Here is a 21626-nt window from a genome sequence, read left to right as displayed (position 1 = left end):
AATCTCCTCATCTCCAAATGGGGCACAGCAGTACCCACCTTGCAAGACTGCTGGAAATGAGATCGTATCTGCAAAGGGCTCATTAAATGCTGGTCCCCAGGCCTGGGACTAAGGGGAGGTGAGCAGGGCCCTCCTCTCAGGTGTACAACTTAAGGGGCGCCAAAAAACTCAGAGATCGAGATAAATGATACTATTTTAATGCGATGTTTTTAAAAATCAAAATTAATGCAGGAAGAAAAATCTATGATGAACAAAATATCCAAATTTTAAATAAAGGCAGAATCTAACCCTGCACGTGCTAATCCTGCCTCACTGGCCTCACCCCAACGAGGCCCTGCTGGTTCTCTGTCCATCAGAGACTCAGCCCAACCCCCCAGTCCTAATTTAAAGAAGAAGAAGAAGCCCCCCGGGTGGAGCTGCCGGAGCCCAAGCCCATCTCTGTCTCTGTGCCATCTTCCCGTGGGGGCCGCCGGCTGGCACCCAGGAACACGGCAGCGCGACTGTGAAACATTCAGCCTCCTTCGGCTGTGGGCACGGCAGCCAGAATCCGAGGGGCGAGGGAAATCCCACTGGGGGACAGAACCCAGTCGAGGGCAGCGATGAGAACCATGGGGTCCACTTTATTAAATTAAGAGGCGGGCGTGAGCACACGTGTGTGTGGGTGTGTGCGTGCGCGCGTGCACGTGTGTGTCCACACCCGTATGGGCGCGTACAGGGGGCAGGGCAGCCTCGGCCCGCAGAGCCCCCCAGGCTTCTGAGTTCTGCAGAGCAGCGCAGCCCCCAGGGGACCAGGGGCATCCAGGACTTGGGAACCCTCCAGCTGGTCCTGGGCCCTCGTCAGGCTCGTGCCGTAGAACCAACCCCCCAAGTCCAGGCTCCGAGCAGGTGCCCGGGGTGCTCAGGCCACAGTTTACATCAGCAAAAATGCCCACAGGAAGAAAACGGGGGAATCCACGAAGCAAAGGGCTGGTCGGCCTGGCCAGGTGCGGCCCGATTCCTGAGACGTCCCTGATCGTTCCCTCGGAGGCCTGCAAGGAATGGAAGGGCTGCCTGCACTCAGGCTACGACACACCCACCCACCCCCCAACCCTGAGGCTTGCAGCCACACAGACCCTCGGTGAGAAGGAGATTTTGTGCCAGAACTTCCAGAATGTGTCCAAGAGCAGCGGCTTCCCAAACCCACGAGGGTGTCCAACTGAGAAGGATAAAGATTCAGTCACTTCCCAAGCAGGACAGGGCCACGAGCGTAGTAGGTCCTTTAACAAGGAACACACGGAAGGGACACGCAGAAATCAGCGATGAGCGCAGAACCCCTGACGGACCTGCAGGGTCCTGACTCCAAATGACAGAAGGCTGAAGAGTCGGGGTGATTTTCTTCATTCCAAGGCCTCAGCCCTCCTGCTGGGCTGGTCCCTGCAGCCGGACGGGCTGTCTGCATGAAAGGAAGGGGGGTTGGAGGTCCGTGCTCTCAGCTAGGTGTATGTAGCTGATGCGGGTGGGAAGCACTGGGGCCGTGGGGGCAGTCAGGAGTTCCGGGGTGTGGGGAGGTCGATGACTATGGGTGGGTTCACGGGCTGGTAGTTCACGGTGCACACAGATGCGTTCACATAGGTGGTTGTCCCATCCGCCATGACTCCATACCCTAGCAAGTAAGCACACAGCTGTCAGGGCTGAGAGGTGACACCAGGACCGGAGCAGTGAGGGCGGTCTGGTGAGTGTGGTAGTCAGAGGGCACTCAGCCACAAGGGGCTGAAGATGTCTGGGGCGAGCTACTGAAACCATCAAGCATAGGCTCTTCATCTATACATGGTGATGATGATAGATGCTCCTCCCAAGCCTGCTGTGAGCAGCAAATGAGATAATAATTCACATGCTCGGCCCGGTGCCTGGAAAGCACACGGTGAGACATCATCATTGACATCATCACCATCACCATCATCACCACTGTCACCATCATCACCATGATCATCACCATCATCGTCATTATCACAGCTATCATCATCATCATCACCACCGTCACTATCACCATCTCCATCATCGCCATCATCACCATCATTATCATCACCATCACCATCATCACCACCATTATCATCATCACCACCTCCATCATCACCATCACCATCATCACCATCACCATCATTATCATCACCACCACCATTATCATCATCACCACCTCCATCATCACCATCACCATCATCACCACTGTCACCATCATCACCATGATCATCACCATCACCATGATCATTACCATCATCGTCACTATCACAGCCAGCATCATCATCATCACCACCGTCACTATCACCATCTCCAACATCGCCATCATCACCATCATTATCATCACCATCATCACCACCATCACCATCATCACCATGATCATCACCATCATCGTCATTACCACAGCCAGCATCATCATCATCACCACCGTCACTATCACCATCTCCATCATCGCCATCATCACCATCATCATCATCACCATCGCCATCATCACCACCATTATCATCATCACCACTGTCACTATCACCATCTCCATCATCACCATCATCACCATCATTATCATCACCATCGCCATCATCACCACCATCATTATCATCATCACCACCTCCATCATCACCATCACCACCATCATCACCACCACCATTATCATCATCACCACCTCCATCATCACCATCACTGTCATCACCATCACCATGATCGTCACCATCACCATCATCATTATCATCACCACCATCGTTGTCATGTACTTTCTTCTCCTCACCTCTGTCCCCAAACATACCCTCTTCCCACCACCTCTACTGGTCAGAATCCTCCTCAACCTTGAGCTCAGCTCACCTCCAAACCAAAAGGGTCACTTCCCCTCCTCTGTGCAGGCTACCCATTCTTTGGAGCCCGCATTTTTCTTGTACAATCACGCAGGGGTGTGGTTTGGATCACACACAACCTTGGATCTGATGGCACTACACGCCCACAGTAGGTCTACAGAAAATGACAGCCGTTATTATTATCCCACAGCACAAGAGCTGACCGTCTCTCGCACGACCTTTCAGATTCTGCCTTTGATGGCTCATCTGTTGCCCAGAAGTCTGTGAGCTCCTTGGGGCTGGAGAGGTCTGATCACTCCTGCTCCTGACAGCACGATGCAGAGGGAAGGGTCTGAGCTTTGTTTGCTTCTGAGCTGGAAAGTGATCTGATGTGGACCAAGCCATGTGAGTCCCAGGGGCCCTGGCCCAAAGCAGATAGAGGTTCAGGAGGCCAGGAGACAAGCTTGGAGGAAAACCATGTGCTTCCTGGCAGGGTACAATGGGACCAGGAAGCCTTGGACAGGTGGGATAAAAGTTCAAAAAAGAGCAAAAGGAGGGATCTGTCAAACTGGTGAAATCAGACTCCAGTGAGGAAGCCTGAGGTCTAATGAGGTAAGCCCTGTGCAGTGACAGGCCGGGGAAGTCAGGGCTGGAGCCGACATCACCAGTCACCTTCATGGCCACCCTGCCCACTCCCCCGAGGTGATGTGGACATAGCAAGGGGTCCTGCCCCCAGGACAGAAGGCAGAACCTCACGTCTGTCTGTGTGTGGGGGGCGGTGGTGGGGGGAGATGCCAGTAAAGCCCCTTGGGCAGGTAGGCAGCCCTCCCCATCCATTAAACACCTACTGTATGCCAGGCCATAGGGATGTGAGCAACAAGACAGGGCCACGTGCCCTGTAGGAGCTCACAGTGTGCCCCCAAAGCTAACACCTCCTCCACGTCACATCCAAATGTCCCCTCCTCCAAAAAGCCCCCAGCCGTCTCCGAAGACTTCCCAGGGTGGAGGAGGCAGGGCAGAGTTGCAGGGCTCCAAGGAAGTAAAACTCACTTCTAAGTTTTGCCAGACTTTTCTTCCATCTCCCTGTGACAAAACATTTCAGCAATAGCTAACTGACAGCCGACACGTGGATAGGCGTTTACGAAGTGTATGTAGGAAATGGGCTATTTCCCTCTGGCCAGGGAGGAGGTGACTGGGTCCAAGGGAGGTGAGACAGCCCCCACTGAAGGGCCAATGAGGCGCCCCGCCCCCCTGCAGGTAAGGCCCCCACCCCCGCTGACCTTCATGGATGTGGCCGAAGACATGCAGCCGCGGCTGGACGCGCCTTTGCACCGTGTTGAGCAGCTCCACGCAGCCCACCCGCTGCATCTTCTTGGGGACCCAGTCCAGGAAGCCTGGCAGGGGAGACAGCAGGAGGGCAATGATGGGGCCCAGGCCGCAGCTCTGCAATCTCAGAGACACGGTGGTCCTGGACCCCGCCTGCCCGGCTCTCCCCACCCTGCCCTGCCTCGGCCTCAGGGAGGGAAGCGTGGCTCCAGCTTGCACTGCCTGGGGCCTTGCAGCCTCATCCCCCCCTGCTTCCCCGGCTCCTCCCCTGCAGGGCAGCACAGAGAGCCCACTTATAAAAGCCCGAGTAGGCCAGGCATGGTGGGGACGGAGCAGTCTCGACAGCTGTGAGCCCCCCAGACAATTCATGCTCAAAGTGGTCTCAAGACTGGCATCCACCCATTGCAGAGAGAAGCAAACTGAGGCCGGAGAGGGACAGCGGAGGCCCAAGGCCACCCCAGCAGGTGGCAGCAGAGCGGAACCCGGGAGCAGGATTTCCATGTTGGAAACTTTCTAAACAAACATCGCAAAATCATGAAAATGAACTTCTTCATCCCCTGCAGCCTCGAGCACGTGGGCCATGTCTGGGTCTGCTCACACTGCCAGCCTCGCGGAGCCGTCCCATATGGCGGCTGCTTATTATCCTCACGTGGCTACACAAACCATGGGAGAACAACTGATAACTCCAAGCGGACAGCTAGGGTTCACCTCAGCCTCTCTGCTCAGGCGGGTGAAACAGGTTTCTACAACTGGTGGGAAGGGGAAGAGGAATCCTGCCACTCAAGGAATCAGACAGGCTGCAATGGACCTGACTTAGAGCTGAGAGAGAGAAAGAAGGAGAGAGAGAGGGACGAAGGGAGAGAGGGAGAGAAAGAAGAAGGAAGACAAGGAAGAAGAGGGGAGAGACGGGGAGTAGGCAGGGGAGAGGTGGGGAGTAGGCAGGGAACAGGCTTGGAGCAGACACTTGGGTTTAAGTCCCAGCCTCTGCTACCTACTGGCTGTGTGACCTTGGACAAGTCACTTAACCTCTCTGTGCCACATTCAACAATTCATCCAACAACTGGGCTGGGCTGAGCACACAGGCGCCCCCAAAACAGGAGCTGTGTGTTGTGTGTGAAGCAGGCGTGGTGAGGCATCCAGAGAGCAGGAACCCAGAAAATGCTGTTGGAGGAGTGGATGGAGGGGTAGAAAGGGGGGAAGGAGGAGAGGGAGGGAGGGAGGGAGGGAGGAAGGAAGCAAAAAAGCCTGCCTCAGAGCCTCACTAGAAGCCACGTGTCGTGCCTAAACCACGTCAGGGACCTGGACCTCGGGGCTCCCTCCGTTTGGAAATGGGGGTAAGAAAGCCTTCATTTCAGCACTTTGTGAGGGTGGAGGGAGGCGCCAAGGGCTCTGGCTGGGCATCTGGCACACAGTAGATGCTCAAGGCAGCTTCTCCCTGAACACGTATCTGAGCGAATGACTCTGGAGCTGCACTGGGCCTCACCTGACAGCCCTTCCCACCTGCGACGTCCTGCCCGCACCCACCTCCCTCCCTGCCTCTCCCAGACCCGATGCTGAGACCACCCTCTCTGTCAGCCTCTGCGGGCCTCCTCTAATGATCTCTGTCTCAGGCTTCCCTCATCCTTGACCGTGTCCCACTGGGCCTGGCCGTTCGGTGTCCCTCTGCCCGGCATCTTGGAGCCTTCAAGGCAAGCACTGCATCGGGTTAGCTCCTGGTCCCGCATGGCCCGGCCCAGCCCAGCCCCAAACACCAAGGGAGTGATGACAGGTTTGGTGGAGGCATTGGTGTGGGGGAAGAGGCCAGTCTGGGCAGGACTGATGGGAGTTTGGACTTCATTCTAAGGACTGAGGGAGCCACAGAGGGTTATAGAGGGATGGCATGGCGTAACGGACCATTCAGAGAATTCCCTCCTACTGTCGTGAGGAGAGTGGACTGAGTGGGGCAAGACTCAGCGCTGGGGGACCAGTGAGGAGACCACGTTGGTCATCAAAGAGACACAAGACACTGGCACGGACCGAGGTGGGGACAGCAGTGGTGGAGAGGAGAGGAAGGAGCTGGAATGCAGTTTGGGGGTAGAATCAAAGGGACGAGCTGAGGGGCAGGAAGCGGGTGTGAGGAAAGGGGGAGGGGAGGCTGAGAAAGGGGCCTGGGTGGCAGACGGCAGGCTAACACGGAGACCAGGCGAGTGGTGACATCAGCTTGGGCCAGAGCAGGGCCGAGGGGCCGGGAAGGAAAGCTGCTGGTGGTGGGATCACAGGCCCTGGGGACTGTGGGATGGGTGGTCTGATGGGGTAGGGGGGTGCACGGGATGGGGCCCGGTGAGAGTGACCTTGGTGGTATTCAGCCCCCAGGACTCAGGTCTGGAGAGTCAAGGGCCCAGCCTGCCTTTTGACCTCCCCGAGCTCCAAGGTACCACGTGTATAAAAGGGGCAGCTGATCTGACCTCAGCGCGCGGCTGTGAGGAGGTGACACATCGAGCCCCCGGCACACAGTCGGTGCTCAGGAAATAAGAGCCACGACGGGGTGACCCGTCCCTGGTGCCCCAGCAAGCTGGACTCAGAACAGAGCCCGTCCGCAGCTCCCCTCGACAGGCCCAGCTACGCCCCCGCCGCCAGCACCCACACCCCCTGCGTCCTCCCCCAGCAGGAGCAGGTGTGTGCGGGGCCGGCCAGCCGAGCCAGGGCCGGCTGAGTCTTACCCAGCGGCGGTCCGTGGGTTACCAGGACGTCTACGCCTTCGGGAATGAGGTTCCACTTCTCGAGCAGCGCTTGGCCTCGCGGGAGGTTAAAACCCCAGCCGTAAAACCAGGGCTGCCTGTGGGAGAAGAGCACGTGGGTCAGAGAGGGCCACCGAGAGTGGGGGCAGTGACACGGCAGGAGAAGCAGGCCACAGTGCCAAACGGCCATCAGGGCCAGCCGGATGCCCAGAACCTCCCGTCCGGGGAAAGGTGGGGATTCACCTGGACTTGACCAGATATCGACCAGCGTTTTTCCTTTTTCTATGATGAACAAGTATTATCTATGTAAGTTTTAAAAATGAAAGTTAAAAAGAAAATCAACTTCTGCCGAAGGCCTCTCTTGTTCCAAGCCCTTCTAAGGAAATTCAGAGAACATTCTCACCTGTCCCCATGGTGGGAAAATGCTCCTCCATCCATCCTCCTTCCTACATTTGGGGCAGGTGGAGCCCCAGCCAAGAGAGGGGGGGTCCCAGGCGGAGGATGCGCCTTCCTGCCTCTCCCCAAAGCTCCCAGCAGGGGCTCCACCGGGCTGAGTCCACCCCCAACATTAAGGTCAGGGCTGGGTGGACCGAGGCCATTTAACGGAATTCCTACCTGTCGCCCAACCCAGACCTAGACTGATCAGTGCAAGTCATTCTCCTCGATGGGTTCAATGGTGAGCATGTGACCTAGATCCTGCCAGTTGGAGGGAATTCCAGACGTTTCTTTCAGTGATGAGAGAAAAGAATACTGTCATCCCTGCATACAAACCACTGAGCTTCTTGCCTTGGGAGCCGTCAGTACCTATTAAACTGTCCCAAAGGGAGATGGCTGGTGCATGTGGCCCAGGGGAGCAGCTGGATCAAATCGCACCTGACACCCACCCTACCTCTGCACTTCTCAGTTACATGGGCCAACAGAAAGCCATTTGAGTTGGGTTTTCTTTTACAACAAAAGTATCCAAACTGGGCTTCCCTGGTGGCGCAGTGGTTGAGAATCTGCCTGCCAATGCAGGGGACATGGGTTCGAGCCCTGGTCTGGGAAGATCCCACATGCCGTGGAGCAACTGGGCCCATGAGCCACAATTACTGAGCCTGCGCATCTGGAGCCTGTGCTCCGCAACAAGAGAGGCCGCGATAGTGAGAGGCCCACGCACCGCGATGAAAAGTGGCCCCCGCTTGCCACAACTAGAGAAAACCCTCGCACAGAAACGAAGACCCAACACAGCCATAAATTTAAAAAAAAAAAAAATTAAAAAGTGTCCCAACTAAGAATCAGCCCTTAGGCCTAAGTCATTATAAGTTCCCCACATTAACACAACAGCTCTTTAGCACTTACAAAGTCACCATCATCACCACCAACACCACCAACTTTACTATCATCACTGTGGTGGGTCAAATTGTGTCCCCCCTAAAATATATGTTGAAGTTATCAACCCAGTACCTGTGAATGTGACCTTATTTAGAAATAGGATCTTTGCAGACGTAATCAAGATGAGGTCATACCTGATTAGAGTGGGTTCTAATTCATGACTTGTGTCCTTATAAGAGGATCACGTGAAAACACAGAGACGCAGAGAGGAAAAGGCCATGTGACAATGGCCGTAGAGATTGGAGTGATGTGTTTACAAGCCAAGGAACCCCCAGGCTGCCAGCAGACAACAGAAGCTGGGAGAATGGCACGGAACAGATCCTCCCTTAGTCCCCTCAGCAAGAACTAACCTTGGTGACACCTTGATTTCAGACTTCCAGCCTCCAGAACTGTGACAGAATCAATTCCTGTCGTTTGAGGCTGCACGGTTGGTTTATGATAATTAGTTATGCAGCCCTAGGAAACTAATATAATCACCATTACCACCATCACCTCCCCACCTGCCACCCCAAGGACCTCCATATCTGCAGCAAGGTTGGCAGACAGGTCTCTCTCTTTCTGTTTTATGGATGAGGAGACTGAGGGCCAAGGAGTAGAAACTAAAAATTGTCGCTAAAAATTCCTGCACACCTACTTTTTTTGCCAGGTGCCATCTAATTACATTATAGGGATAAGTTTATCTAACTGTCAAAAGAATCCTGTGCATTAAGGGCTAGGATTATTCCCATTTTTCAGATGAGGACCCAGAGGCTCAGAGAAGTGAGCTGACTCAGGGATCTGGGCCCCGTGACGCCAGACACCTCACGTCCATTCGCTGACATACTCCACACAAGTTGGTAGTGGGGCTGGTCTTTCACATTCAGAGCCTCTCATGTGTCAAAGCTGCCACTAACATCCCTCTCATGGCCCAGGAGCTCCTCCGTGGGAGGCTGACACCCTAGCTGTTGACCCAACGTCTCTACTTCATTGGCAGCCACCCAATGCACCTCTGTGGAACCCTAGGGGTTCCATGGAACAGCATTTGAGAACCTGCTTTAGTCCCACCATGGCAGGTTCTGAACAGGGAGACTGAGGTTCAGCGAGAGGAAGGGAGGTGCCCAGGGTCACACAGTGGTCAGTGAAGGAGTCATTCTGGAACCCAGATCCGACCCTCTCTCCCAGCTGCCGTCAAGCCTGCAGCGCCAAATCCTGGAACGTGGGCTTGTGAAGGAAGAGGGTGAGTGGCCATACTGGTTGGTCATTTGGGGTCAAAGGTGCTTTCGCCACTTCAGACACCTGGGGGATCCCGTCCGCTGCCAGCCTTTGCTTGTCCGTGACCCCCGCCTGGGACACCGGGTCCCTCCTCTCCTCCTGCCTGCCCCTGACCCCACGCCACGTTTACCCTTCCAAGCCCTGTCTGCTCCATCTTCCTTCTCACCCCGAGTGACTGGCACCTGCCCAGGGGAGGAGCAAGTGTTTGTTTAACGAATGGTGCTGAGTGAGAGAGGGCTGGATGAATGAATGAATTTGTTAACGGGATGTCAAACAGGACTCTTCCTGTTGCCTTGGGATTGCAGCCAAAACTTCAAAGCTGAACATGATCCCCAACACTGGAATGAAAGCCCCCAGGTACCAACCAGGAAAACTTACTAAAAATGAGCAGAACATGCCAGGCCACCATCTCCCCACGCCCCTACCAGCCTAAGTTTTGATCTTGAGGGAGACTTGTGGCTCCTGCCTTGTTCTTGTGGGGGGAGGGGGTTCCCCCACACCCAGCCATGAGTGGCTTCCAGGGGGACCACCTGTACAGGTGGGGGCCTGGGGATCTGCCCTCTGGGCCCGTGAGAGGAGAAACAGACAGTGAAGGGCAGGCACACAGGAGCTGTCTGCACCCCCAAGTTTGGGCTGTCCCAAGGGATCCCCACCCACAGGAAGTGCCCTCCAAGTGATGAGACCAGGTGGCCGGGGCTGGGGAAGGCAGCTGGGTGGGTGGCACTGGGAAGTCCCTCGGAAGCCGCCTACTCCCTAAGTCACACCCGACTCAGGCCTGCCTTTGCACTTCTACAGAAAGCTGAGGGTTCCCTCTGCAGAAAAACGTCTCCCCCCACACACAATTTTACATCCACCTTTGAGGGAATCTTGGGATCAGACGGACCTGGGTTAGAATGGGTCCACCTCTAACTACCTGTGTGACCTTGGGCAAGTGGCTTAACGTCTCTCTATGCCTCAATTACCCCATCTGTATAATGGGCATAATAATAATACCCTTTTCCTCAGCAGGGCTTTGAAAGGATTAAATCAATTAATCCATGTAAGTGCTTAAAACAGTGCCTGGTCCAATGCTTTGCAACTGCTGTCATCTCCATCACCATCATCATCCCCAACACCATCATCACCAACGTCAACACTGTCACCACCACCACTAACACCATCGTCATCTCCATCACCATCACCACTACCATCATAACCACTATTATCATCATTACCATCACCACTACCACCACCACCACCATCATCTCCATCACCATCATCATCACCATCATTACTATGGACCCCTCCTGAAACCCACTCACGGAACCTGGATGAAAAACCTTTGGCTCAGGGCAGGGTTTTTCAAACTGCATTTTGAAGGGTCAAACAGCATTTTAAAAAAATAAAAGGAAAAGGGGGAAAAAAAGAATAGAAAACATCAGAGTACATCATAGCAGGGAAGGGATACTTTAGTTAAATATATTTATATTTAAATAGACACCCACATAAGGGTGTACTGAGTCACAATGTAAAAAAAAACAAATGCTTTTCCTACCACAGTTCCTGGTCAAAAGCGGTTGGCAGCCCTAACATACTGAGCTCACAGCTCTGCAATTTCTGAAGCCCTCAGACCCTGGGCGTACTCAAAGCCCCACTTCGGCTAAGCCAGGGCGGGGTCCCTGCAGGGAAGGCTGCAGCAGCCTGGACGCTGCTCACAAAGCCAAGCCCAGTAGTCCCCCCAGAAGCCCACAGCCCGTCAGCTTACAGCAAAAGGAGCAATGCCTTTCTGCTGCCTTCCAAGCAGAGCATCCATTTTTCAAAAACCTAATCGAATATTTACGAGAGGGGACAAGGCCTCATCAGCATGGAGAGAAGGCATCTGTGAGTTCCCATGAGCCACAGCAAGGAGTGGCTTTTTGGAAAAGATACTTTGTAACATATCAGAGACCCCACAGACCCCCAGGAGCTGACCCACACGAGCCCCTGCCTATGTCACCTTCCCCCTCCAGTACCAACGAGCCTTCCTCTGGGGGTGGCGTTTCCCCATAGATATACCTCCGTGGTTCTTGGAAACACGTCACCTCAAATCCTGGGAAGCTGGAATCCACCCTGCCCCCTGGGATGACCGGAGAGGTTGCTCAAGGGCACCGAAGTTGGCATCAGACACTCTGGCTCTGCCCCTGGGCTGCACGCTCCCAGACTCTTTCACCATGTAAACTGGGATAAGGATGCCTATGGCCCCAGATCTTACCCCATGAGGGCACAGGGGTCCTTCTTGCTCGATGCTCTACCCCACCCATTGCCTGACACAGAGGGGAGGGAAAGAAGGTGGGTGGGAGGAGGTGTAAGGGAATGAAATCGCACCACTATCGCAAAAATGCTTCCAAATACCCAGGAGCTCCGTCACTGGGAAAAGGGGATGTTCTGGCCTTTATTGAAATTTGGGGGGAGCAGGAAGAGTCAAGTCATGCACAGAAACGTCCAGAGGAGGCATATCTCAGGGCGGCCCGCAGGTTGGGAGGCCTTTCTCAGGGGTGGCCAGGAGCAGGGCCAGAGCAGCGGGAGAGGCGGAATCTTCAGGGTGACCTCACTCCCCAGGGTCTGGAAAAGTCTTCGGCCACTCCTGCATGACGTCCATCCAGGTTTGTGTCATGGGAAGAGGAGCCAAAGGGATGGGGGGCACCAGCCCTTCCCGAGGGTGCAGTCGGCCCCGACGTCCCAGGCATCCTGCGTTTGGTCACTTGACCCTCTCTCCTCGCCCAGCAGGGCCCTTTGGGGCCACAGGTGAAGTGCGAGGCTGCCTGGGGTTCCAGACAGAGGTCAGGGCAGGCGGGAGCTCGCAGGGCCTGTCATCCAAGCAGCCCGGATCCAGCCTGGCCCCGAGCTCCCCACCCACCCTGGGGGCAGCCGTGGTCTGAGACCCACGAATGCCTGAGACGGTGGGCGCTGCCAGAGCCACGGTCCCCATCCCCAGTGCAGCTGCCGCCTGATGCAGCCTCACTGCCCTGAGGGCCAGGAGCTCTGACGTCCGCCCACCGTCCAGGACACATCACAGACCCCCGAGGAGGTCGGATGGATCAGAATTCCGACAGAGCCGTGGCAGGCGGCTTTATGTCCTGAATTTCTGTCTTTCTGTTCTAAAGTAACCATTGGAATAATTTTCTTACAGAATGATAGTTGCCATGACAACCAGAGCAAATTTTCCTTTTCTGAAACAGATGTCTCATTTAGTTGAAAATTAGAATGTGAACAAACCCATGGGAAAAATTAATTCAAACTTTAACAGAGCGGTGAATACAATGTAATCTCTCAGAGGTTAACCCCTTAACAGCTTTTTTGTGCGCTTACGGTAACCTTCGAATCCAGTCTAATTAGGCCCGCTTAGCCAATATAAATGACCTCCTCGTGGCCAATCATTAAACGGTTTCCCCCTGAAGCGTGAATTCCGGGTTCCCTAGTGGCAGACGGGAGGGGGGCGATGCCTGTCTGTAGAACACGTCTGAAGCAGAGCCTCCCCTGCTCTGGTTTTCCCATCTCCCCAGGCAAGACACACGCCCCGGGAAAGGGGGTGCACTAGGGGCCATTCAATTTGCCTGGAGTATGGCCACCCCATTTCCCAGGGATGCTGGGGGGTGTGGGTGGAGGAGGCCCAGGGTGTCCTGGGTAGAGCTGGGCCCAGTGGTGCACCCAGGCCAGGACGCAACGCCTGAGGGCAGAGGCCAGGGGAGGGGGGGGCCCCTTGATAGGCCGCCAAGGGGTCACCGAGGGGACACCCACACAGGCCTAGCTCCAAAGGCTCTCCGTGAGCCTCCAATCCTCACATCCACCCCGAGAGGCAACTGCCATCACTGCTTCATTTTACAGATGCACAAACTGAGGGGCACAGAGGTATAGAGAATTGCCGAAGGTTACCTGGTAACCAAGTGGCACAGCCAGGGCTCCAACCCAGACAGCAGATTCCAGAGCCTGTGCTCTCTGCTTCAATCTCAGAGTGATGACAACAGGACCAGGAATCCTGCCCACCTTCCTCAGCAAACCCCACTTTACCAGCCACTTTCACACCTTAGCTCAGTTAACCCTCAGGACAAAGCTATCAGGCGGCCCCCACTTTAGAGATGAGGAAATGATGGCACAGAGAAGTCATGGGTCTGAGGACACTCAGTAGGCTAGAGGGACCTGGACCAGGGTTCCTGGCTCCTGCATCCTGTGCCCAGTGGGCCGCTGACCCGGATCCCGCTGGGGTGGCTGGGCCCCAGGTTCTCCCTCTTCAATGGCAGCTGCCTGCCTGTCCCTCTGAGCCTGGCTGCACTCTGGTTCCTGGTGCCCCGCCTCTCATTCACCCTGTGACTCTTCTACTCCAAAACCTTCCACGGCTCCCAATTACCTCCAGGACAAGCCCGAACCTCATGGCCTGGCATGCGGGGGCCTTGGGCTCTGCCCCATTCCACCTTTCAGACCATCCTGCTCAGATTCCCCAATGAGCTCACCACCCACCAGTCACAACAATCCTGTTTCCTGAACAAGGCCCAGCCTTTCCCCACCTCTGGGTTTTTGCTCATACTGTTCCAGCCATCTGAAATGCCCTTCCTAGCCTCTCCTCAGAGTCCATGACCCATTATTTGTTAAGGCCTGGCTCAAAGGCCACCTCTTCCAGGAAGCTTCCCCTGATCACCTCCATCCCCAAGCACAAGTGACCCTCCCTGCTCTGAGTGCCCTTATACAGGTTCCTTCAGGGCAGGCCCGGGTCAAACCATCCCTGAATCCATCCTGCCTAAACTGATGGCTGGGCCCAGGTGGACCTCAGGGTGGGTTTGCACGAAGTGTGCCTGAATGAATGAACGAATGAATGAATGATGGAATGAACTGACACGTGCTCTACCTGGCAGGCAGGCAGGTGGGAAGAACTAAGCATTAACCCTCCCCTCCCCACACCCTCCCCAGAGCCCCTGGCCGTCATGAAGCCCTGAGACCCTCCACCAGGACCACCACCTGAACCAGAACTCTGGCCATCTGCTGAGCCTCCCATTCTCCCTCACCCTGCCACGACCTGCCCGGGGGAATCCTGTGCCCATTTCACTGACGCGGCCTCAAGAGGTGATGCTCACCTCCTCGGCTGCATCCCGACTCACCGCCCTCGGGGGACCGTCCCTGCCTCCCCAGGCAGCTCGCTCCCTAGGTGAGGGCAGGGGCGGCTGCCCTGCGGTGGGAGGGAACAGCCTCTCACAGTGGCCCGCCCCACCTCCCCACCGGCCAGGTGCTCTCCCACTTCCGCCTCTTCTTCCGCGGGGTGAAAGCTGCAGTGTGAGCGGGGCAGGGACCCCTCCCCACCGGCAGCCAGCCGCCCCTGAGCTCCCAGACAAGTCTGACCAGGTCCACGCCCTCTCCCGCTGCAGGCCGAACACTCATCTTGACCCTAATCTGTTTGTTCTTCCTGCCCCAGTACCCCCTCCCCAAAAGGCCAGGCTATCCGGGGCCACTTCCAGGGAGCCAAATACAGCCTCTGCCCTCTCTCAGAGACAGCCAACACTGAGAGCACCTCCGGTGAGGATGACACGTGTCACTGGCCCACGTGCGTCCTGGGACCCTCTCAGCACTCCAGTGAGGCCGTGCTCCCATCTGCAGCAGGGAAACCAAGGCTCAGGGTCGGTGACATGCCTGGGTCCCCCGAGCGAGTTCCTGCTGACTCCTCACCCCACAGGTGGCCCCCATTCCTGGGGACGTCCCGGTTCTGGTGGAGACAGGTCTGCCTTGCTCCTTCTCTGCATCTCCCGGGCTTGGGAGCCGAGCGGGAGTCTGGGGGGGACGCTGCCGCAGCAGGGCAGCTGCGGCTGCCAGCGAGGGGGCAGGGCCAGGAGGAGCAGAGACGTGTCCCCGGGACTGTCAGTCACACACCTTGCCCCACACACACTTAGGGCAAGTCAGCAGCAAGATAAGTGGAACCAAAGAACGAGGTCCTTTGTCATTCCTAATTAATTTCCCCCACCCTTCCGAGTCGCAGAATCATTCATCTTTTGTTTCGCTGGGACTCCTCTGCGGCGGGGAGAAGGCAGAGGACTCGTTTCAAACATTAATCTCATGTAGAAGAGTGTGCGTATGTGTGCTGAGGGCCCTTCTAGAAAGAAAACAACAATGAGAAATCAAGAACGATAAGGATAGGAAAGGAGCAGAAGAGAAATCCCGTGTGCGTGAGAGAGGCTGAGTGTGAGAGGTGAGAAAAAGTGTGTGAGAGAGAGTATGGGTGCTCATGTGTGCGTGTGTTATGTGGTGTGTGTGTGTGCACGTGTATGGCACGTGTCTGCATGTGCGTGTGTGCACACGCTCGTGCAGAGATAGCACAGTGTGGGTCCAGACATGAGGATTTTCTTCCCTCCATCAAAATTTGTCAACTGCCAGTCGTGTGTAAGGCTGATGAGTATAATATCCGGTGGAGGAAGGAGAGGGAAGTGACCACTGGGGGAGGACACTGCTCGGTCCCTCGGGGACCCTCCCAAGCCTGTCGTGTCCCTGTCACAGGACCAAACAAGGGGGCACTGAGGCTCGGGCAGGGCTCGCGGTCAGCAGGCTTCCCAGCTTGTCTTGAACAGATACAGGCTGTTCCCAACTTGATTCGGGCTCTAGACGGGAAGGGAGGCAAGTACCGCTGAGGTTCTGTGATGCTCCGACCAGCGCTCCGGGGTCCTCACTCGCTGCACCCTGGCAGGGCCCTGGGAAGGAGAACACGAGGGCCCGGGGCCCAGGGAGCGTCCAGCACTCACGGGGCCAGGGACCTAGGACCCCAAGGCCAGCCCCATGTGGTTCTGCAGCCCAACAGGGGCTGCAGGAGGGACGGTGCCAGGGCCAGGCCGGGAAGCAGCAGCCGATGAGACAGGTCAAGGCCAGCCGCCCCCGGAGCTCCCCAACTCCACCCACCTGGGCGGGAACCTGGCACCACCTCTGCCTATAGCTGAGACCTTGGACCAGTTGCTTGACCAACCCACGTCTCGCCTCACCTCTCTCCTCTGTGAGGCGGGGATGAAAAGAGTCCTGCCTTGTCCTGTTGAGAGTGAAAGGCAGAGCAGGTGGGACCACTGTGCAGCAGGCTCATGGGAAGTTTGCTGAATGAGGGTTTCAGGTATTGAAGGGGAGGGAAAGCCTTGGCCTCTCTTGTCTGAACAGATCAAGGCCACGGCCTGTGCTGAAACCACCTAGAAATGCAGGATGACATGTAAATAAGCTCAGTGCTAGATGCCCGGGGACTGCCAGCCTCTGAACCAGGGAATGTGGGTCTTCATGGCCCTGAAGCAACAAGAGAGAAGGGCCCGGTGGTTAGCAGGGGCTGCTGTGACCAGAAAGCTGGGTCCCCAGAGGGCCTCGGGGAAAGAGTGGACCGCGGGGAGGCCTCCACCAGAGGGAAGCCTCCCCCGGGCCTCTGACCCAGGCTTCCCCAGGCCGTGAGCCCGTGGGCCCAGGAAGCTCTGACCCGTGAAAGGAGCAGAAGGGGGTCCCTGGCCAGGTGCACCCACAGACTGGGGTAAACATCCTCTCTGAGGGGCACCCCCACACCTGGCTGCCCAGGATCCCCCAGATAGAGCCTTGCAGAACGTGAGCGGGCAACCCCAAATTACGACACCCCAAACACCTCGGAGAATTACCGGAGAGACTGAAAAATGAGTATTTTTTTTGAGAGGTTAAAAAGATTTTCTTAATAGAAAGAGCAAAGGGTGAGGTGGTTGGGAACTGAGCCCCAGGCCCACCCATTCCTCAAGCAGAGCCAGAAGGACGGAGGGTCCAGAGTCCAGTGAGGGGGACGGCAGTCCAAACTGGGCTCACCGTGGTCTCCCATCAGCTTCTGGCGGTGGCGGGGACAGCGGGGGCAGCGCGGGCTGTCTCAGGTCCTGCCACCAGGATCCCACTCCACTGGCACCCCCTTGACCACATTATGGTGACAGGCATTGAGAAGCAAGGGGAAAGCTAGGAGTTCATTATTTCATCCTCTCTATTCTTTTTTCCCAGAAAGATGTATTTTATCAAGTCTTTTAAAAAGCATTTTATTTTAGCACCTCTCTGTCTGCCGTTCTGGGCAGAGCCTCCATCCTCCCATCCCGGCCCATCTGGGCTCTCAGTTACTGTGGGACCTTAAGCCAGTCGCTTCATTTTGTGGGTCTCAGTCTTTTCAGCTATACAATGGGGACAAGGGTTAGACCTCACTCATGGTTGTGAAGAATTCAAGTAGCTGGAGCAGCTATAAGTTCAGAGCCTCTGGGTCAGCAATGAGAACAGTAATTGTGCTACTGTCACATCAACAAGCAGAGCCCCAGCACCTTCAGGGCACAGATTTTAAATTCCCAGGCTGCTCAGTTCCTGCCTGCTCCTCGCACCCACCACCCCCAGCGGGCCTGCCCTGTGCACACAGGGAAGCGGAGGGAAGGACGACAAAGGCTCACGCTAGAACCCACGGCCAGCCTTGTCCAGGGGCCACCCTCTCTGTGCCCGCAGCCCCTGCAGGCTGTACGTACACAACCTCCCCCAGCCCCCGCTGTGGGCAGTCGAGGCAGTAGCTGGAGAGGTTTGGGGGGGGGTAGGTGGGACCACCGTGTGTTGAATGCCTGTGTGCCAAGCAACGTACGCACAAGACCTCTCTGAATCCTAAGAACAACCCCACGAGGGGACTGTCCCGTTGTCATTTCACAGAAGCCAGGATCCTGACCTGAGGTCACTCAGCTGGGCCCTGCACATCCCGGCTGTTTGGAGAGAGCTGGTCCCCGAGGCTCCGGCTGCGCCCCAGGCCCTGCCCTGCCCGTAGACAGCCAGGCCTCCTAGCTGAGGACCAGGATCCGCGCCCAGACGCCCAGCAGCGGCCCGGCCACCACTTCTCAAAGTTTCCTGTCTCAGCAGGTTTAGATGCCTTCTTTCAAAATACCAGAAGTAATTAGACCAGATGGACTAGCTGCGTGCCAACTTCACTCCCTCCCTCACTCCTTCAAAAAAAAAAAAAATCAAGGCCGTTTTCAGTTAAATGAGAACAAAAAATGCATCCAAAACCCATAAATGAATACGGTATGTATACGGAATTTTTTTTTAACACTTAGGATTTTGTAACAGCTGAGTTCTTCCTCTTCTTCTGCGGTTGGTTCCCGCCCCCTTCCTCTAAGCTGCTCTCGGCGAAGGCTCAGCGCCGAGTCTGCATCTGAGGGGCCCAGAGATGACTTCCAGAAAGTCACGGTGCCCCGGGAGGGTGGTCGCGCAAGCACGCGGCTCTAGTGAGCCCTCCATCCCTCCCACGCCGGACTGGACCGGGGAAGTGGTGAGGCAGCCTCCCCTGGACTCAGGTCCCTGCTCTCCTGGAGCCTCAACTGTTCTTGGGAAAAGAGACATGACAGAAATGGGTTGCTGGAGTAGTTAAGACAGTGTGGCCCTGGAGCTAGGTGGGCTGAAGGAGCAGGCTATAGCCCAGACACAGCCCCCATGTGCCAGGCAAGGAGGGCAACACAGAGCAGCCAGGAAGGATGATCTCCATATTTGGTGCCAGGCCAAGTGGAAAATCCCAAAACGGGATCCCTACCTCACACCATCAATGCAATCACTGCCAGTGGACCCAACACCTAAACATATTGATAAAAGGCAAAACAGCGAAGATTTGGGAAGATAATAAGGAAACATCTTCATGACTTCAGGGGCGGGATTTCTTAAATAGGACACAAGAAGCACTTACTGCAAGGAAAAACAGTGACACATTTGACTACACCAAAATTACGAACTTTTAGTCATCTGAAGGCACCATGAAGAGAGGGAAGAGGCTGGTCACAGGGGAGGAAAAGCCACTTGAGACATTACATGTGATGAAGGGCTTGCATTCAGAATACATAAAGAATCTCTACAAACCAATACGGAAAGGGCAGACAACCCAATTATCTTTTTAAATGGGCAAAAGACCTGAGCCCTTCACAAAAGAAGAAATCCAAGTGGCCAAGATTCTCAACCTCGCCGGTCATCAAGGGAATGCAAATGAAAACCACCTTGAGATATCAGCACAGCCACCAGATGGGTACAATCTGCAAGGCCTACAATACCAAGTCCTGGCAAGGAGGTGAGGCAGGGCACTGCTGACAGGGGAAAAACTGGCGTAGCCTCTGCCAAAGAGCTGTACAGTGTATGACCTGACCACTCCGTTCCTGGGTGTGTGTGTGTGTGTGTGTGTGTCCACACACACGCACATTCAGGAGTAAATCTCTATGTACACCAAGAGACATGTGGAATGTTCATAGCAATATTATTTATAATGGGCCCAAAGCAAGGGTGGTGGGAACTGGGCAGAATGGATAAATAAATCGTGATATATTCCTACGATGAAATCCTACACAGCATTGAGAAGAGAACCAATCACAACTGCACATGATGACATGGAAGAATCTTAAAAATACATAATATTGAGTGAAAAAAAGCAGTCGTGGAACAACACGAGTCCATTTTTATAAAGTTCGAAAAACAGGCAGAACCCAACTGTCTCAGGATACGGGTGGCCAGACGAAACACAACATGCCCCGTTAAATTTGAACTTCAGACAAATTTACACAATTTTTTTAGTGTACATACATTTAAAATATTGCATAGGACATATTCACATTAAAAAATTATTCTCTCTCTGCCTCTGACCATCCTGCAAAATGGGATTGGTAATGGTGGTCTGTCACGGGGGACACAGCCAGGCTGGACCCATTCTTGGGTCTCCAGAGCCCTGCAGGGGGCCAGGCACCTGACGGCCACTGTGGGCCTCCGAGTGTGTGTCTCACAAGAAGTGGAACCATTCAAATCTGACCCACCGATCTCCCAAGCAGAGCATCCCCTGGTGGTAACACTTAGAGGAAAGGCCGGTCGTGGCGACCATGAGTTTGCTGTCTGCTTCCTCCTCCAAGCTTCCTTTGGTGAGTCCTCAATATCAAGGCCAACCTCGTCCCAAGTCTAGCACCAAAAGGGCTTCCCTCTGCTTTCCTCTGCTTACAGGGGATCATCAGCCTCAGGCAGAGAAACAGTGGCCCTCTGCATGGGGGAGGAGCTGGGAGGACACCAGGCCCAACCACAGTGTATCTCTGCTTGCATGCCCCTTGTAACGGGCAGCTCACCACTCAGTAAGGCCCCACTGCCTCTCCTCTGGGCTCCTGCCTGTGGGATAGTCTTCCCACACTGATGAGAACCTGCCTTCTGTGTCCCTGCTCTGCCTTGTAGGACGACACAGAACAGGTCTGCCCCCAGCGTGGGTCAGCTTTGCCTACATGCCCCAGATACCACTGATATTAGGTTACTTACGGCTACTGGTTTATTTGATCCCTGATCCCCGCCTGCTGGTGTTACGATGCTGCTAAAGTCGCCTGTATTCCACGTGTTAGTCAATATGTTAAGGGCACGGGAAAAAGAAAAGGAAAACCCTGAACATCTGAATTTAATAATAATCACTGTCAGCTTTGCTGTCCAGCCCCTCCTAACAAGCTGCCATATGCCCAGGCGGCCGGCGCCGGGGGCTGAGCTCGCCCAGCCTAAACCTCGACAGACAGTGGGGATGGCGAACAGCCCCCCCCCGCCCCACCGAGCCAGGCAGAGTTGGCAGCCAGGCCACGAGGTTCTTTGGCCAAGAATACCTTCCTGGGGACTGATAAGTGCCACTTCCCCAGTGTGGCTTCACCTGACGACACCACAGAGAGGACCCTGGTGCCCCCTTGCCCAGATGCAAGACAGAGGCTCAGAGAGACGTGACTTGCCGAGGTCAGATGTGAAGTGAGAGTCAGGGCAGTGGGGACGTCCCTGGTGTGTCTGGGTCCAGGGCACAAGCGTGACTGAAAGTCAGCTCTGCACACACGAGCACTGTGTCCCTTCCAGGCCTCGGGTGTGATGTGCCAGGTCCCCACGGGCTGAGGACGCGGGGCTACAGGAGCTGCGACTCACTGAGTGCTGGGAGACCAGGGTGAGGCCACCACCCACCGTGGCAGCCGCCAGCCCGGCCTGATGGCCCAGCCTCTGGCCTCCGCTCTCTCACTGAGACCCTGGAAGCCACACTCCGCCCCCAGCACGTCCACAGCCCTCTGAGCCTCCTGGGCCTTGCCGGGGCTGTTTCCTCTGCCTGTCACACCCTTCCCAGACCCCAGAGCTGCTTGTATCTATGGCTCTCCTGTGGGGAGACTTCCCCGACCGTAGCTCCCAGAGCTTCTCCTCC

At 55.6% G+C, this 21626-nt stretch overlaps 1 protein-coding gene across 1 annotated transcript in view; it reads right to left on the bottom strand.

The window, feature by feature from the left end:
* Nucleotides 1-1523: 1523 nt before the first annotated feature.
* Nucleotides 1524-21626, bottom strand: part of MPPED1 (metallophosphoesterase domain containing 1) — a 64509-nt gene continuing 44406 nt past the window's right edge. Inside the window, exons 4-6 of the mRNA XM_059934892.1 lie at nt 6824-6939; nt 4079-4192; nt 1524-1642 (exon numbers count right to left, since the gene is read on the bottom strand). Of these exons, the coding sequence (XP_059790875.1) occupies nt 1524-1642; nt 4079-4192; nt 6824-6939 (349 nt within the window). The remainder of the gene's footprint in view (nt 1643-4078; nt 4193-6823; nt 6940-21626) is intronic.

This window comes from Balaenoptera ricei, chromosome 10 (assembly GCF_028023285.1).
Source record: "Balaenoptera ricei isolate mBalRic1 chromosome 10, mBalRic1.hap2, whole genome shotgun sequence".
In the NCBI taxonomy this organism is placed as follows: domain Eukaryota; kingdom Metazoa; phylum Chordata; class Mammalia; order Artiodactyla; family Balaenopteridae; genus Balaenoptera; species Balaenoptera ricei.
The sequence above is the reverse complement of the archived record's forward strand: the minus strand, read 5'-3'. Positions and strand labels throughout refer to the sequence as shown.